The sequence below is a fragment of the Somniosus microcephalus genome, chromosome 12 (assembly GCF_052327205.1).
Source record: "Somniosus microcephalus isolate GS21.2 chromosome 12, FLI_Smic_1.0, whole genome shotgun sequence".
In the NCBI taxonomy this organism is placed as follows: Eukaryota; Metazoa; Chordata; class Chondrichthyes; order Squaliformes; family Somniosidae; genus Somniosus; species Somniosus microcephalus.
The window spans coordinates 31,744,540-31,761,889 of NC_140998.1; the positions used below are offsets into that span (position 1 = coordinate 31,744,540).

The window sequence follows — 17,350 nt, forward strand, 5'->3', positions numbered from 1 at the left end:
TTGGATCGGATCACCCACGAGGGTGGGCTCTGTTATTTAGCCAATAAAAACCTTCAGTTACGTTCTTAACTCGTCGCCTTTTATTGGACTAATTGATAGGCATATCAAAGGGTAAATCGTGTTTGACTAATCTGCTGGAATTTTTTGAGGAAGTAACTGGTAAAATAGATGGGGGAGAGCCAGTGGATGTGGTGTACCTTGACTTCCAGAAAGCCTTCGATAAGGTTCCACACAAAAGATTATCATGCAAAATTAAGGCTCATGGAATTGGGGGCAAAGTATTAACGTGGATAGAGAACTGGCTGGCGGATAGAAAACAGAGAGTTGGAATAAACGGCTCGTTTTCGGAGTGGCAGGCAGTGACCAGCGGGGTGCCGCAAGGATCTGTCCTGGGACCCCAGCTGTTCACAATATATATAAATGATCTGGATCAGGGAATTGGATGCAATATTTCCAAATTCGCTGACGACACTAAACTAGGAGGAGGGGTGGGCTCTGATGAGGATGTCAGGAGGCTACAGTGCGATTTGGACAGGTTGGGGGAATGGGCGGATACGTGGCAGATGCACTATAATGTGGATAAATGCGAGGTTATCCACTTTGGGGGTAAAAACAGGAGGGTAGATTATTATCTAAATGGCAATAGATTGGGAGATGGGGAAGTGCAGAGGGACCTGGGTGTTCTTGTGCACCAGTCACTGAAGGAGAGCATGCAGGTGCAACAGGCGATTAAGAAGGCAAATGGTATGTTGGCCTTCATATCAAGGGGGTTCGAGTATAGGAATAGGGATACCTTACTACAGCTGTACAAGGTGCTGGTGAGACCGCATCTGGAGTATTGTGTACAGTTTTGGTCGCCCCATCTGCGGAAGGATGTTCTTGCCATGGAAAGAGTGCAACGGCGATTCACCAGGCTGATACCTGGAATGGCGGGAATGACCTACGAAGAGAGATTAAATAGTTTGGGCTTGTACTCACTGGAGTTTAGAAGATTGAGAGGGGATCTCATCGAAATATATAAAATTATGGCAGGCCTGGACAGGCTGAATTCAGAGAGAATGTTTCCAATGGCCGGGGAGCACAGAACCAGGGGCCACAGTCTAAAAATAGCGGGCAAATCATTTAAAACAGAGATGAGGAAGAATTTCTTCACTCAAAGAGTGGTGAGCCTGTGGAATTCCCTGCCACAGAGGGCTGTGAAGGCTAATTCAATAAATATTTTCAAGAGAGAATTGGATATATTTCTGAAGGCTAAGGGGATTAAGGGTTACGGAGAAAAGGCGGGGACGGGGTACTGAACTGGTAAGATCAGCTATGATCTCAGACGAAGATCAGCCATGATCTCATTGAATGGCGGAGCAGGCTCGAAGGGCCGAATGGCCTACTCCTGTTCCTATCTCTATGTTTCTATGTTTCTATGTTTCTCTCCTGCTAGTCCGTGTCTCAATCATTCACGGACTTAACACTGGCGACGAGTTAGAAACGAACTTACCTGCAACTCAGCAGCAGCTCCGACGACATGTTGAAGGTCGGAGCCAGAAGAAAGGAAAAAAAAAAAAAAATAGGCCATTGAAACTCGAGAAACGGGCGTCGACCGTCAATCATCGATTTCAAAACTTCCTGGAGAGACTGTCCAGAGCCAGGCTGGGTTCCTCGGTCCGTGATTTCCCAGCTAATCGGGCTGGTGGCAGGTAGTGCTCTGATCCTTCCTGGGCTGCAACGGGGCCGGGCAGCGAGTCGGGAAGCAAGGAGAGAGAGAGAGGGTGGAGCATACAGGGCGCGGCCGGTGTTTCGAAGCTGGGCAGTGTTTGGGCCTCAGAAGAGGGAGGGAAGTGTCCCAGAGGGTCTGCTCCACGACGGGAAGATAATAAAAGAAAACAAATGAATATTTAACGCGCAGGAAACCGTGGAAAGCAGCGCTAACAACAGTGGGGAAGAAGGAAAAGCGCGGGAGGCGCCATTTTGTTAAATCGGAGAAGAAGGCAAAGCGCGGGAGGCGCCATTTTAGATTTGCAAGATGCCGAAGACTGGCTGTATCACTGCTTTTGATAATACATTAGAGGACTGGACCATGTATGTGGAAAGAGTCGAGGTATATTTCGAGGCAAATGAAATAGCGGAGGGGAACAAGGCATCAATATTGCTAAACGTAATGGGCGCTAGAACGTACGGCCTATTGCGGGATCTGATTACTCCAGCCAAACCGAAGGCGAAGAGTTTTAACAAAATTGTTGCTGTTCTACAGGAGCACTTAAACCCTGCACCGCTGTTGATAGCAGAAAGATTTAAATTCCACAGGAGAACTCAGCACAAAGATGAGAGCAATGCTGAGTATCTTACGGAACTACGCAAGCTATCAAAGCACTGCCAGTTCGGAGCAGGACTGGCAGATACCCTACGGGACAAATTTGTCTGTGGACTCCTGAGTGAAGGAACACGGAAGAAGTTACTCGCAGAAAAAGAGCTGACGCTAGATAAGGCTTTCAGCGTGGCAGTATCGTATGAAGCAGCAGCCAGGGGAGCTGCAGAAATTCAACAAAAACCACAGGAATACGGCACCCACGAAATGACACGGGGATTTGCAAAATGTTATCGCTGCGGCAGAACTAACCATGACCAGAAGGACTGCTGGTCCAAAGACAAAATATGCAGACAATGCGGGAAGATTGGACACATTGCACAAGTTTGTAGGTCTGGGAAGAAGACCAGCGACAACAAAAAGGCTACTAAGGAACCGTACAAGAAAGTACAAAAGATGACGGACAGTAGTTCCGAAGACCAGATGAGCGATAGTGAATCCGAGAACAGGAGATTAAGCTGTCTCAAACTTCACAATGTAATCGCAAAAGAGGATCACCGAACCATTTGGGTCACCCTCACGATAGCAGGGTCACAAGTTAAAATGGAATTGGATACAGGATCAGCGCTAACCATCATGAATCGACGAGACTATGAGTGGCTATTTTCACACATACCCTTGAGAGAGACATCCATCGTCTTGACGACGTATACGGGGCAAAAAGTATACCCCAGAGGAAAAATAAGGGTGCCTGTTGAATACAATGGCAAGAAAATACAGAAATTGTATCTCTACATACTGCCAAATGGTGGACCACCGTTATTGGGACGGGAATGGATCAGGAAGATAAACTTAGATTGGCATTCCATTCATGCAATGATGGTGGACGGTAAAAAAGATGAAGACATCACTCCTGGACGATTGTCAACAATCTTAGCTAACGCCAAAGAGGTATTTCAACAAGAACTGGGCACGCTTAAAGGTCGACTGGAGCGAGTGGGCGACACCCATCGTTCCTGTCATGAAGAAAACGTTAAGCAATAAGTCCGGAGAGCCAAGGAAGATTCGCATCTGTGGGGATTTCAAGGTGACGGTGAACCCTGTCCTTCACACAGTACAATATCCTCTTCCAAGGATAGAAGACATCTTCGCCTCACTGTCTGGAGGGAAGCGTTTTACAAAAATTGACCTAGCACAAGCATATTTGCAGATGGAGGTTGAAGAGTCCTCTAGGAAGTATCTCACGATAAACACTCACAAAGGTCTTTACCAGTATCATCGATTGGTATTCGGAGTAGCATCGGCTCCGGCGATATGGCAAAGAGCGATGGAACAAGTCCTGCAAGGGATTCCGGGGACTCCGTGTTACTTGGACGACACCCTTGTAACAGGTGAAGATGACAGTGAACACCTTAACAACCTAGAACAGGTGCTCACTAGACTACGGGAACATGGGCTGCGAGCCAACCGCCCCAAGTGCGAATTTTTTAAGAAACAGATATCGTATTGTGGCCACGTGATTGATGAAGAGGGGTTACATAAGTCCCCTGACAAAATTGAAGTAGTTGTTAAGGCCCCAGCGCCTGAAAATGTGTCACAACTGAGGTCATTCCTCGGGTTGGTGAATTACTATCATAAGTTTTTGCCGAATTTGTCGATGATTCTGCATCCACTGAACGCCCTGCTACGAACGGGGGCAGCATGGAAATGGAGCGATGATTGTAAACGTGCTTTTCAGAAGAGTAAGGACTTAATCACTTCGAAGGAAGTATTGGCTCACTACAACCCAGCACTGCCAATCAGGCTGGCGTGTGATGCGTCTCCCTACGGCATTGGGGCGGTACTGTCACATAAATTCCTTGATCGTTTGGAGAGGCCGATAGCTTTTGCGTCATGCTCGTTAACTTCTGCCGAGCGTAACTACGCCCAGATTGACAGAGAGGCCCTCAGCCTGGTGTGGGGGGTGAAGAAGTTCAATCACTATCTGCACGGTCAAAAATTTACTCTACTAACCGATCATCAACCTCTTGTCTCCATTTTCAACCCTCAGAAGGGCGTACCGATAATGACAGCACAACGGCTGCAGAGATGGTCCCTTTTCCTAGGGGCACACCAATATGACATCGAGTACAGGGGAACTAAACAGCATGGAAATGCTGATGGATTGTCACGTCTACCGTTGCCGACGGTGGAAGAAGAAGACCTTGCAGTGGATCCAATGGAGTTATTCCACTCGACCATAGTCGAATGTCTCCCTGTGACGAATGCAAACATGGAAAAGGAAACACGGAATGACCCGACACTATCACGGGTCTATGATTTAACGGTGAAGGGATGGCCAGCACATGGCGAACCACTGCTGCCAGCATTCTCGCAGAGAAGAGAACAGCTGTCAGTGTGCAGAGGAACCTTGATGTGTGGATCCAGAGTAGTAATTCCACCTAAGTTGACGGATAGAGTGCTCAATGAGCTTCATGAGGGTCATCTGGGTGGGGTAAAATTGAAGAGCTTAGCCAGAGCATTTGTGTGGTGGCCGGGAATCGATAGAGAAATCGAAGAGATGACCAAGAGCTGTGCAGGATGCCAGAAGGTCCAAAACGCCCCACCACAAGCTCCTCTGCTTCCATGGGAGTGGCCCTCATCTCCATGGGAAAGGGTGCACATTGATTTTGCTGGTCCCTTCATGGACTCGATGTTTTTAATTGCGGTGGATGCACATTCAAAGTGGCCAGAGGTAATAAAAATGTCCTCAACCACCACGGAAAAAACTATCGCAGTTTTACGAACCATATTCGCCAGGAATGGGCTGCCTGAACAGATTTGCTCTGACAATGGACCACAGTTTGTGTCTGAAGAGTTCCGGAGGTTCTTAAAGAACAATGGTGTTAAGCATTAGACATCTGCCCCATATCATCCAGGCACTAATGGATTGGCCGAGAGGTTTGTCCAAACATTCAAGAAGGCTATCAAGGCAATGTGTAATGAAGATATACCCCTACAACACAAGGTGGACAACTTCTTGTTTGCCTACCGGAATGCGACACATGCGGTTACCAACCAAACTCCAGCCATGATGTTCTTCAATCGAAGACTACGATGCCGCTTGGATTTGGTTAAGCCAAACGTCCAAAGAGATGTGGAGAACAGGCAGTTTCAGAATATGAATGAAAGGCCGACCAGGAGTTTTAAGATAGGTCAACCAGTTTTGGCCCGGGACTACCGCACTGAGAAATGGCAGCCAGGAACGATTTGTACACGACAAGGACCTCTCATGTATACCGTGGACGTTGGGGAGAGCATTGTAAGACGCCATGCTGACCAGATTCTAGAGTCACTGGAAAACGTCAACTCCACACCACGATCTGATACACCTGGTAATGAAATCGACGTTCCAATTGCAGCTACCGCAGAACCGGTAATATTGGAAGCAGATGAACCAAACAACGACATTGATTCCGACTCAACATTGCCAGAAGAACCTGATACTCCAAAGAGGCGTTATCCAGACAGAATCAGGAAGCCTCCTCAAAGACTGAACTTATAATTGCTTAAACTTAACCAATGTATCTAGCAACAGTAATTGTGATTTTAATTCGTTATCATTAGTTGTTAAATGAATGTTACGTAGTGTTTATCTGAAAGGGGAGGAATTGTTGTGTATGTGCCTTTAAGAGAATAACTGGTCTCAGACTGCAGTACCGGCAGTGACCACCCCTGCATAAAAGGCGCTAGAGAGCCTCTGTTGGTTAGATTCGTTTATGCCTTTCACCAGTAAAGATCTCTTTGTTTCTCTCCTGCTAGTCCGTGTCTCAATCATTCACGGACTTAACACTAACCGCGCTTCTAGCCAAGCTGTTCGAGTACAGCTACAATACTGGCATCTATCTGATAATGTGGAAAACTGCCCAGATATGTCCTGTCCACAAAAAGCAGGACAAATCCAGTCCGGCCAATTACCGCCCCATCAGTCTACTCTCAATCATCATCAGAGTGATGGAAGATGTCGTCAACAGTGCTATCAAGCGGCACTTACTCACCAATAACCTGCTCACTGATGCCCAGTTTGGTTCCGCCAAGACCACTCTGCTCCCGACCTCATTACAGCCTAAGTCCAAACATGGACAAAGGAGCTGAATTCCAGAGGTGAGGTGCGAGTGACTGCCCTTGACATCAAGGCAGCATTTGACCGAGTCTGGCATCAAGGAGCCCTAGTAAAATTGAAGTCAATGGGGATCGGGGCGGGGGCGAGTGGGGGGGGAAGAACTCTCCACTGGCTAGGAGTCATACCTAGCGCAAAGGAAGATGGTTGTGGTGATTGAAGGTCAATCATCACAGCCCCAGGACATCGTTGCAGGAGTTCCTCAGGGTAGTGTCCTAGTCCCAACCATCTTCAGCTGCTTCATCAATGACTTTCCTTCCAACATAAGGTCAGAAATGGGGATGTTCACTGATGACTGCACAGTATTCAGTGTCATTTGCAACTCCTCAGATAATGAAGCAGTCCATGCCTGTATGCAACAAGACCTGGACAACGTTCAGGCTTGGGCCGATAAGTGGCAGGTAACATTCGCACCACAGAAGTGCCAGGCAATGACTATCTCCAACAAGCGAGAGGTTAACCACCGCCCCTTGACATTCAATGGGATTACCATCGCTGAATCCCCCACCATCAACATCCTGGGGGTTACCATTGACCAGACACTTAACTGGATCAGCCACATAAATACTGTGGCAACAAGAGCAGATCAGAGGCTAGGTATTCTGTGGTGAGTGTCTCACCTCCTGACTCCCAAAGCCTTTCCACTGTCTACAAGGCACAAGTAAGGAGTGTGGTGGAATACTCTCCACTTGCCTGGATGAATGCAGCTCCAACAACACTCAAGAAGCTCGACACCATACAGGACAAAGCAGCCCACTTGATTGGCACCCCATCGACCACCTTAAACATTCACTCCCTCCACCACCAGTGTACCGTGGCTGCAGTGTGTACCATCTACAAGATGCACTGCAGCAACTCGCCAAGGCTTCTTCAGCAGCACCTCCCAAACCCACGACCTCTACCACCTAGAAGGACAAGGGCAGCAGGCGCATGGGAACACCACCACCTCCAAGTTTCCCTCCAAGTCACACACCATTCTGACTTCGAAGTATATCCCCGATCCTTCATCGTCGCTGGGTCAAAATCCTGGCACTCCCTACCTAACAGCACTGTGGGAGTACCTTCACCACACGAACTGCAGCGGTTCAAGAAGGTGGCAATTTGGGACGGGCAATAAATGCTGGCCTTGTCAGCGATGCCCACATCCCACATCCCACAAACGAATATAAAAAAATAAATCTACCTGTCCTGCTACCTTCAGGGATCTGAATGACCTACTCCTGTACTTATGTTCCTAACCGCTCCTATCTCTTGTTCCCAGTCCCATCCTGAATTTGCAGGGCCCACTACTTGTACGAGTTCAGAGGATGCAAGGCTGCTGTCAAAAGAACATAAGAAATAGAAGCAGGAGTAGGGCACTTGGCCCCTCGAGCCTGCTCTACCATTCGATAAGATGATGACTGATCTGATCTTGGCCTCAACTCCACTTTCCTGCCCACTCCCCATAACCCTTGACTCCCTTATCATTCAAAAATCTGTCTATCTCCCCCTTAAATATATTCAATGACTCAGCCCCCACAGCTCTCTGGGATGGGGAATTCCAAAGATTCACGACCCTCAGAGCAGAAATTCCTCCTCATCTTCGTTTTAAATGGGTGAATCCTTATCCTGAAACTATGCCCCCTATTTCTAGATTCCCCCATGAGGGGACACATCCTCTCTGCATCTACTCTGTCAATCCCATCAGAATCTTATACGTTTCAATAAGATTACCTCTCATTCTTCTAAACTCCAATGAATATAGGCCCAACCTGCTCAACCTTTCTTCATAAGACAACCCCTTCCTCTCAAAAATTAACCTAGTGAACCTTCTCTGAACTGCCTCCAATGCAAGTATATCCCTCCTTAAATAAGGAGACCAAAACGGTACGCAGTACTCCAGGTGTGGTCTCACCAACGCCCTGTACAGTTGTACTAAGACTTCCCTACTTTTATACTTCATCCCCCTTGCAATAAAGGCCAACATTCCATTTGCCTTCCTAATTACTTGCTGTACCTGCATGCTAACTTTTTCTCTTCCATGTACAAGAACTCCCAGATCCCTGTGTACCGTAGCATTTTGTAGTCTTCCTCCATTTAAATAATAATTTGCTTTTTTATTTTTTATACCAAAGTGGATAACCTCACATTTTCCCACATTATACTCCATCTGCCAAATTTTGGCCCACTCACTTAGCCTATCTATATCCCTTTGCAGATTCTTTGTGTCCTCTTCACAACTTGCTTTCCCACCTATCTTTGTATCATCAGCAAATTTGGCTACATTACACTCGGTCCCTTCATCCAAGTCATTAATATAGATTGTAAATAGCTGAGGCCCCAATACTGATCCCTGTGGCACCCCACTAGTTAATTTGCCAACCTGAAAATGACCCATTTATCCCGACTCTGTTTCCTGTTAGTTAGCCAATCCTCTATCCATGCTAATATATTACCCCCAACCCCATGAGCTCTTATCTTGTGCAGTAACCTTTTATGTGGCACCTTATCAAATGCCTTCTGGAAATCCAAATACACTACATCTACTGGTTCCCCTTTATCCACCCTGCTCGTTACATCCTCAAAGAACTCCAGCAAATTTGTCAAACATGATTTCCCTTTCATAAAACCATGCTGACTCTGCTTGACTGTATTATGATTTTCTAAATGTCCTGCTACTACTTTCTTAATAAGTAGCATTCGTAACAAAATAGACGAGTTGACGGTACAAATAACTACACATGGGTATGATCTGGTGGCCATTACAGAAACATGGCTGCAAGGTGACCATGACTGGGAACTAAACATCCAGGGGTATTTGACAATTAGGAAGGACAGACAGAAAGGAAAGGGAGGTAGGGTGGCTATGTTAATAAAGGATGGAATCACTGCAATAGTGAGAAATGATATTGGATCAAAGGATCAGGATAGTGAAACAGTTTGGGTGGAGATAAGGAATAATAAGGGGAAAAAGTCACTAGTGGGCGTAGTCTATAGGCCTCCTAACAGTTGCAACTCTGTTGGTTGGAGTATAAATCAGGAAATAGTTGGGGCTTGTAATAAGGGAACAGCTATAATCATGGGGGATTTTAACTTTCATATTGACTGGACAAATCAAATTGGGCAGGGCAGCCTTGAGGAAGAGCTCATAGAGTGCATTAGGGACGGGTTCCTTGAGCAGTATGTTACTGAACCAACCAGGGGGCAGGCAATCTTAGATCTGGTCCCGTGTAATGAGACAGGATTAATAAAAAATGTCCTAGTAAAGGATCCCCTTGGAATGATTGACCATAACATGGTTGAATTCCAAATTCAGTTGGAGGGTGAGAGAGTTGGATCTCAAACCAGCGTACTAAGCTTAAATAAAGGAGACTATGAAGGTATGAGAGCAGAGTTGACTAAAGTGGACTGGGAAAATAGATTAAAGTGTAAGACGGTACATGAGCAGTGTTGTACATTCAAGGAGATATTTCACAACTTTCAAGAAAAATATATTCCACTGAGGAAAAAGGGGCGTAAAAGAAAAGACTGCCATCCGTGGCTAAGTAAAGTAATAAAGGATAGTATCCGACTGAAAACAAGGCATATAAAGTAGCCAAATCTAGTGGGAGGATAGAAGATTGGGAAGCATTTAAAAGCCAGCAAAGAATAACTAAAAGATTAATTAAGAAAGGGAAGATAGATTATGAAAGTAAACTAGCAAAAAATATAAAAACAGATAGCAAGAGTTTCTGCAGTTATATAAAAAGAAAAAGGGTAGCTAAAGTGAATGTTGGTCCCTTAGAGGACGAGACCGGGAAATTAGTGGTGGGGAACATGGAGATGGCAAAAACGCTGAACAAATATTTTGTATCAGTCTTTACAGTAGAGGACACTAAAAATATCCCAACGCTGGACAAACGGGGCTATAGGGGGGGAGGAGTTAAACACGATTAAAATCACTAAGGAGGTGGTACTCGGTAAGATAATGGGACTAAAGGCGATAAATCCCCTGGACCTGATGGCTTACATCCTAGGGTCTTGAGAGAAGTAGCGGTAGGGATTGTGGATGCATTAGTGGTAATTTTCCAAAACTCCCTGGATTCAGGAAAGGTCCCAGCAGATTGGAAAACTGCTAATGTAACGCCCTTATTTAAAAAGGGAAGTAGACAAAAGGCTGGAAACTATAGACCAGTTAGCCTAACATCTGTGGTTGGTAAAATGTTGGAGTCCATTATTAAGGAAGCAGTAACAGGACATTTGGATAAGCATAATTTAATCGGACAGAGTTAGCATGGTTTTATGAAGGGGAAGTTATGTTTGACAAATTTGCTCGAATTCTTTGAGGACGTAACAAACAGGGTGGATAAAGGGGAACCAGTGGATGTGGTGTATTTGGACTTCCAAAAGGCATTTGACAAGGTGCCACACAAAAGATTACTGCACAAGATAAAAAATCACGGGATAAGGGGTAATATACTGGCATGGGTGGAAGATTGGCTATCTAACAGAAAACAGAGAGTTGGGATAAATGGTTCATTCTCGGGTTGGCAATCAGTGACTAGTGGTGTTCCGCAGGGGTCAGTGCTGGGACCCCAACTCTACAATCTATATTAACGATTTGGAGGAAGGGACCGAGTGCAACGTATCCAAGTTTGCCGACGATACAAAGATGGGAGGGAAAGCAGTGAGTGAGGAGAACATAAAAAACCTGCAAAAGGACATAGACAGGCTAAGTGAGTGGGCAGAAATTTGGCAGATGGAATATAATGTTGGAAAGTGTGAGTTTATGCACTTTGGCAGAAAAAAATCAAAGAGCAAGTTATTATCTAAATGGAAAGAAACTGCAAAGTGCTGCAGTACAAAGGGATCTGGGGGTCTTGGTGCATGAAACACAGAAGGTTAATATGCAGGTACAGCAGGTGATCAGGAAGGCCAATGAAATCTTGGCTTTTATTGCAAGGGGGTTGGAGTATAAAAGCAGGGAAGTCTTGCTGCAGTTATACAGGGTACTGGTGAGGCCACACCTGGAATACTGCGTACAGTTTTGGTTTCCATATTTAAGAAAGGATATACTTGCTCTCGAGGCAGTTCAGAGGAGGTGCACTCGGTTGATTCCGGAGATGAGGGGGTTGACTTATGAGGAAAGGTTGAGTAGGTTGGGCCTCTACTCATTGGAATTCAGAAGAATGAGAGGCGATCTTATCGAAACATATAAGATTGTGAGGGGGCTTGATCGGGTGGATGCGGTGAGGATGTTTCCACTGATGGGTGAGACTAGAACTAGGGGGCATAATCTTAGAATAAGGGGCTGCCCTTTCAAAACTGAGATGAGGAGAAACTTCTTCACTCAGAGGGTAGTAAATCTATGGAATTTTCTTCCTCAGAGAGCTGTCGAAGCTGCGACATTAAATAAATTTATAACGGAGATAGACAGTTTCCTAGCTGATAAGGGAATTAGGGGTTACGGGGAGCGGGCAGGGAAGTGGACATGAGTCTAGGTTCGGATCAGCCATGATCCTATTGAATGGCGGAGCAGGCCCGAGGGGCTGTATGGCCTACTCCTGCTCCTACTTCTTATGTTCTTATGTTCTTATAATGGACTCTAGCATTTTCCCAATGACACATGTAAGGCTAACTGTTCTTTAGTTTCCTGCTTTCTGTCTCACTTCTTTCTTGAATAGGGGTGTTACATTTGTGGATTTCCAATCTGCTGGGACCTCTCCAGAATCCAGGGAATTTTGGTAGATTACAACCAATGCATCCACTATTTCTACAGCCACTTTTTTTTAAGGCCTTAGGATGCAGGCCATCAGGCCCAGGGGACTTGCCCACTTTTAGTCGCATAAGTTTGCCTAGTACTTTTTCTCTAGTGATGCTGATTGTTTTAAGTTCCCCCCTCCCTATAGCCCCTTGATTATCTATTATTACTGGGATGCTTTTAGTGTCTTCTACCGCTTGCCTCCAATTTGCCTGCTGTGTTGCCTTCTCCTATAGAAGCATGCATTAATTATGTGAAATTGGTGGCATAGACTCTCCCTATTCCCCTTCATGAAGATGCATCATAGGTATTGTAGAGACAGAAAAGTATAGCTTGCAGATGCTGATCATGGATGTAGTTGGTGGCAGGCTTTTCTAGGACAGCTGTCTGAAAGAGATGATGCTGAGCAAGAAAGGTACTGGAAAATGTATAATGTAGTGTAAAGGGAAACCATGGGAAGGTGGAGAAAAAGAAGTAATTGGGTAAGAAGGAAAACCACATAATGCTAATAGTTGGTATAGTGCATAAATAGGAGTTGATACACTGATATCCTGCTTTGGCCCACCCAATTATTTCTGACACTGGAGCTAGTTACTCTGCACTGTACTGCTAGCAATGATTTAGTCATCCTTTGTGTGCCGTTCTCATCAATGCATACTGTAACTAACTTGATGAGTCTTTCAGGAAAAAATACAATACCCCTTAAGCTCCCTCCCCACCTGAGGCATCAATTGGCTGATAACAACCTTCACTCCCACAGACAAGATTCTGATGCCTCTCCCCCCCCTCAACAACCAAGCCAATGTTTGTAAGTATAACACCCCCCTGCCCTTCACCCTGAGGCAAACTTCCCTTTGCCCTTGCTCCCTCCCAGTCCTCTTTTCCCCCTCCCCTCTCTACCATCTTTCCCCTTTCATTTCTTAGCACTCCTTCCCCACTCCTCCTTTTCTCCCCCATCTCCTCTTCCCCTCGCCACATCCTCAGTCCTCCCCCCATCCTTATCTTCTTCGCTTCTCTGTCTGTTTTCTCCCCCTCCTCGTCCTCTCGGTTTCACATTCCTCACCTCTCCTCTCCCCTCCACTCCCCATCTTCATCCCTCTCTTTCCTTCTCAGCCTCCCCATTCACAGTACCCCCCTCCCGCATACCTCCCCTTCTCTTTCCCTCTGTCCTTCCCTTCCTTCCTCTCGCCTCCCCTCTCTTATCTCCTCTTCACATTCCCCCTCACTCTGTGCTAAGTTCTCCTCCCCTCTCCCATCAGTCTTCTCATCCCTCCCCCACATTGGTTCCATTCTCCTTGCCCTTCAACTCTGTTTAACCTGAAAAGGACTCTTGGTCTTGACTGCTTATATGCAATGCCAAGAGATTTACCAAAAGCGATGCACCTGCAATTTCCACAGGTGTTCTCCCAATCTACTGCCAAAACTTCACCGGAAGATTGGCAGAACCTTTGGAGAAATGGCAGAAATAGCTGTTTTTTTGTCTGTTCATGCTGTTTCTCTGGGGTTCCGCCAAATTTACGCCGAAGTTACAGCACTAGATCGGGAGAAACCCCTTGAAAATTCAAGCCCCTGATCTTTAATGATTTCTGTGTATCTATTTATGTTTTGTTAAAATGCTCGAGTCTGCATACACTGCCTGTCTACAAAATCTTCTTGTGATTTTTGACACAATTGCCATTATATATTCCTGTGTCCACATTTATAATGGAAACTGCCTATGTTAACTGTATATGTGCAATTTGGGCACTATGTGATCTAAAATTCTGAACTGTTTCTTTCAGCCTGGACACCAGCTTGATTATTTTAGAACTAAGGTAAGTGGATTTTTCTCACAGGTAAGTGGATCTTGGAATTTAAAATTTAATATTTTTGCTTATGTATATGTTTAGTGTTTAGTGAGTTTTTTTTTTCCTGTAGCGTTTTGAAGAATGATTGGGTTCCCTCTGTCCTAACCTTCACAGGACACCACTATACCTGTCTGCCTGCCCTGCTCCCTTTTGAGGCCTCCTCTTTTATTTCCCTGCTGCTGGTTTGCTGTGGGCCTGTTGCTGGCCTCAACTGCTTGCTAAGTCAGCCACTTGTTTATTTTTATCAGCTGCTGCTCCCAAGACTAGGAGTCCGCCCTGCCCATTAACTGCTTCCGTGGCTTCCTAGCCCTTTTGTTCCTGGCAATGCTCCACCCCCAGTCCACTCCACAGCTGTTCTGCGGCTTTTATGCAGGTTACTATTGTCTGCTCTTCAATAGCCTGTTATTTTGTAATATTCTCATCGCTGCTGTTACTTGTCTCTGTCCCTGTCCCCGACTGTCAGCTGGTTCATGGCCTGTTGTCGGGCCCTTCTCCCACTGCTGATGTCCGGCTTCTTCTCCACCCCTGTAGCTGTTCCCTTGAGACATTTAAAATGTAACTTTATTATTAAAATAAAAAAAGAAAATGCTGGAAATACTCAGCAGGTCAGGCAGCATCTGTGGAGAGAGAAACAGAGTTAACGTTTCAGGTCGATGACCCTTCGTCAGAACTGGAAAAAGCTGGAGATCGAACAGGTTTTTAAGCAAGTGCGGGGCAGGGAAAGGGGGGAGGGGAGGAAAGAACAAAAGGGAAGGTCTGTGATAGGATGGAAACATAGAAACATAGAAACATAGAAGATAGGAGCAGGAGTAGGCCATTCGGCCCCTCGAGCCTGCTCTGCCATTCAATGAGATCATGGCTGATCATCCAAATTCAGTACCCTGTCCCTGCCTTCTCCCCATATGCCTTGATCCTTTTAGCTTTAAGAAATATATCTAACTCCTTCTTGAATATATTGAATGAATTGGCCTCCACTGCCTTCTGTGGTAGAGAATTCCACAGGTTCACCACTCTGGGTGAAGAAATTCCTCCTCATCTCTGTCCTAAATGGCTTACCCCTTATCCTTAGACTGCGACCCCTGGTTCTGGACTCCCCGGCCATCGGGAACATCCTTCCTGCATCTAGTCTGTCTAGTCCTGTTAGAATTTGATAAGTTTCAATGAGATCCCCTCTCATTCTTCTAAACTCCAGCGAGTATAAGCCCAATCGACCCAATCTCTCCTTATACGTCATTCCTGCCATCCCAGGTATCAGTCTGGTGAATCTTCGCTGCACTCCCTCCATGGCAAGAACATTCTTGCTCAGATAAGGCAACCAAAACTGCACACAATACTCAAGATGTGGTCTCACCAAGGCCCTGTACAACTGCAGCAAGACATCCTTGTTCCTGTATTCGAACCCTCTCGCTACGAAGGCCAACATACCATTTGCCTTCTTAACCGCTTGCTGCACCTGCATGCTTACCTTCAGCGACTGGTGCACAAGGACACCCAGGTCTCGTTGCACTTCCCCTTCTCCCAATCTATTGCCATTCAGATAATAATCTTCCTTCCTGTTTTTGTCACCAAAGTGGATAACCTTGCATTTATCCACATTATACAGCATCTGCCATGCTTCTGCCCAAACACCCAACCTGTCCAAATCATACTGGAGTTTCTCGGCATCCTCCTCACAGCACACACGCCCACCCAGCTTTGTGCATCTGCAAACTTGGAGATATTACATCTAGTTCCCTCGTCTAGATCATTTATATATATTGTGAATAGCTGGGGTCCTAGGACCAATCCTTGCGGTACCCCACTAGTCACTGCCTGCCACTCGGAAAAAGACCTGTTTATTCCAACTCTTTGCTTCCTGTCTGCCAACCAGTTCTCTATCCAAGTCAGTACCTTACCCCCAATCCCATGTGCCTTAACTTTACACGCTAATCTCTTATGTGGGACCTTATCGAAAGCCTTCTGAAAGTCCAAATACACCACGTCCACTGATTCTCCCTTATCTATTCTACCAGTTACATCCTCAAAAAATTCCAGTAGATTAGTCAAGCACGATTTACCTTTTTGTAAATCCATGTTGACTTTGTTATAATTCCCCGTTTTCTCTCTACCACCTTTTTTGAATAGTGGGGTAACATTAGCTACCCTCCAATCCATGGGAACTGTTCCAGAGTCTATAGAATTTTGGAAGATGACCAGCAATGCATCTACTATTTCTCGGGCCACTTCCTTAAGTACCCTAGGATGTAGATTATCAGGCCCTGGGGATTTATCGGCCTTCAATCCCGTCAATTTCCCTAACACCATTTCCCTACAAATATTGATTTCTTTCAGTTCCTCCCTCTCATTAGACCCTGTATTCCCCGACATCTCTGGGAGGTTATTTGTGTCCTCCTTTGTGAAGACAGAACGAACGTATGTATTTAATTGGTCTGCCATTTCTTTGTTCCCCATTATAAATTCCCCTGATCCTGACTGCAAGGGACCTATGCTTGACTTCACCAATCTTTTTCTCTTCACATATCTATAGAAGCTTTAACAGTCAGTTTTTATGTTCCCTGAAAGCTTACTCTCATAATCTACTTTCCCCCTCTTAATTAATCCTTTTGTCCTCCTTTGCTGAATCCTAAACTGCTTCCAATACTCAGGTTTACTGCTTTTTCTGGCCAAATTATATGTCCTCTCCTTGGATCTTATGCTGTCCCTAATTTCCATTGTTAGCCATGGTTAAGTCACCTTTTTTGTTTTATTTTGATGCCAAACAGGGGTGAACAAATTCTGTAGTTCATCCATGCGATCTTTAAATGTTTGCCATTGCCTATCCACCGTCATTTGGATGATCAGCCATGATCCCATTGAATGGCGGAGCAGGCTCGAGGGGCCGAATGGCCTACTCCTGCTTCTATTTTCTATGTTTCTATGTCAACCCTTTAAGTAATGTTCCCGAATCCATCCTAGCGAACTCGTGCCTCATACCATCGTAGTTTCCTTTATTTAAATTTAGAACCCTAGTCTCTGAGTCAACTACTTCACTCTCCATTTTAATGAAGAATTCTATCATATTATGATCGCTCCTCCCCAAGGGGCCTCGCACAACAAGATTGCTAATTAATCCTTTCTCATTACATAATACCCAGTCTAAATGGCCTGATTTCTAGTTGGTTCCTTGACATATTGGTCCAGGAAACCATCCCGTATACACTCCAGGAATTCCTCCTCCACAGTATTGTTACTAATTTGGTTAGCCCAATCTATATGTAGATTAAAGTCACCCATGATAACTGCTGTGTCCTTATGGCATGGGTCTCTAATTTCCTGTTTAATGCCAT

The 17,350-nt window shown here is 45.4% G+C and overlaps 1 protein-coding gene across 1 annotated transcript in view; it reads left to right on the forward strand.

Annotated features, from left to right (window-relative positions):
• Positions 1 to 17,350, forward strand: part of LOC147109109 (cation channel sperm-associated auxiliary subunit beta-like) — a 556,551-nt gene that overhangs the window by 169,222 nt on the left and 369,979 nt on the right. The window contains exon 9 of the mRNA XM_086002719.1: positions 13,959 to 13,991. Coding sequence (XP_085858845.1) covers positions 13,959 to 13,991 — 33 coding nt within the window. The remainder of the gene's footprint in view (positions 1 to 13,958; positions 13,992 to 17,350) is intronic.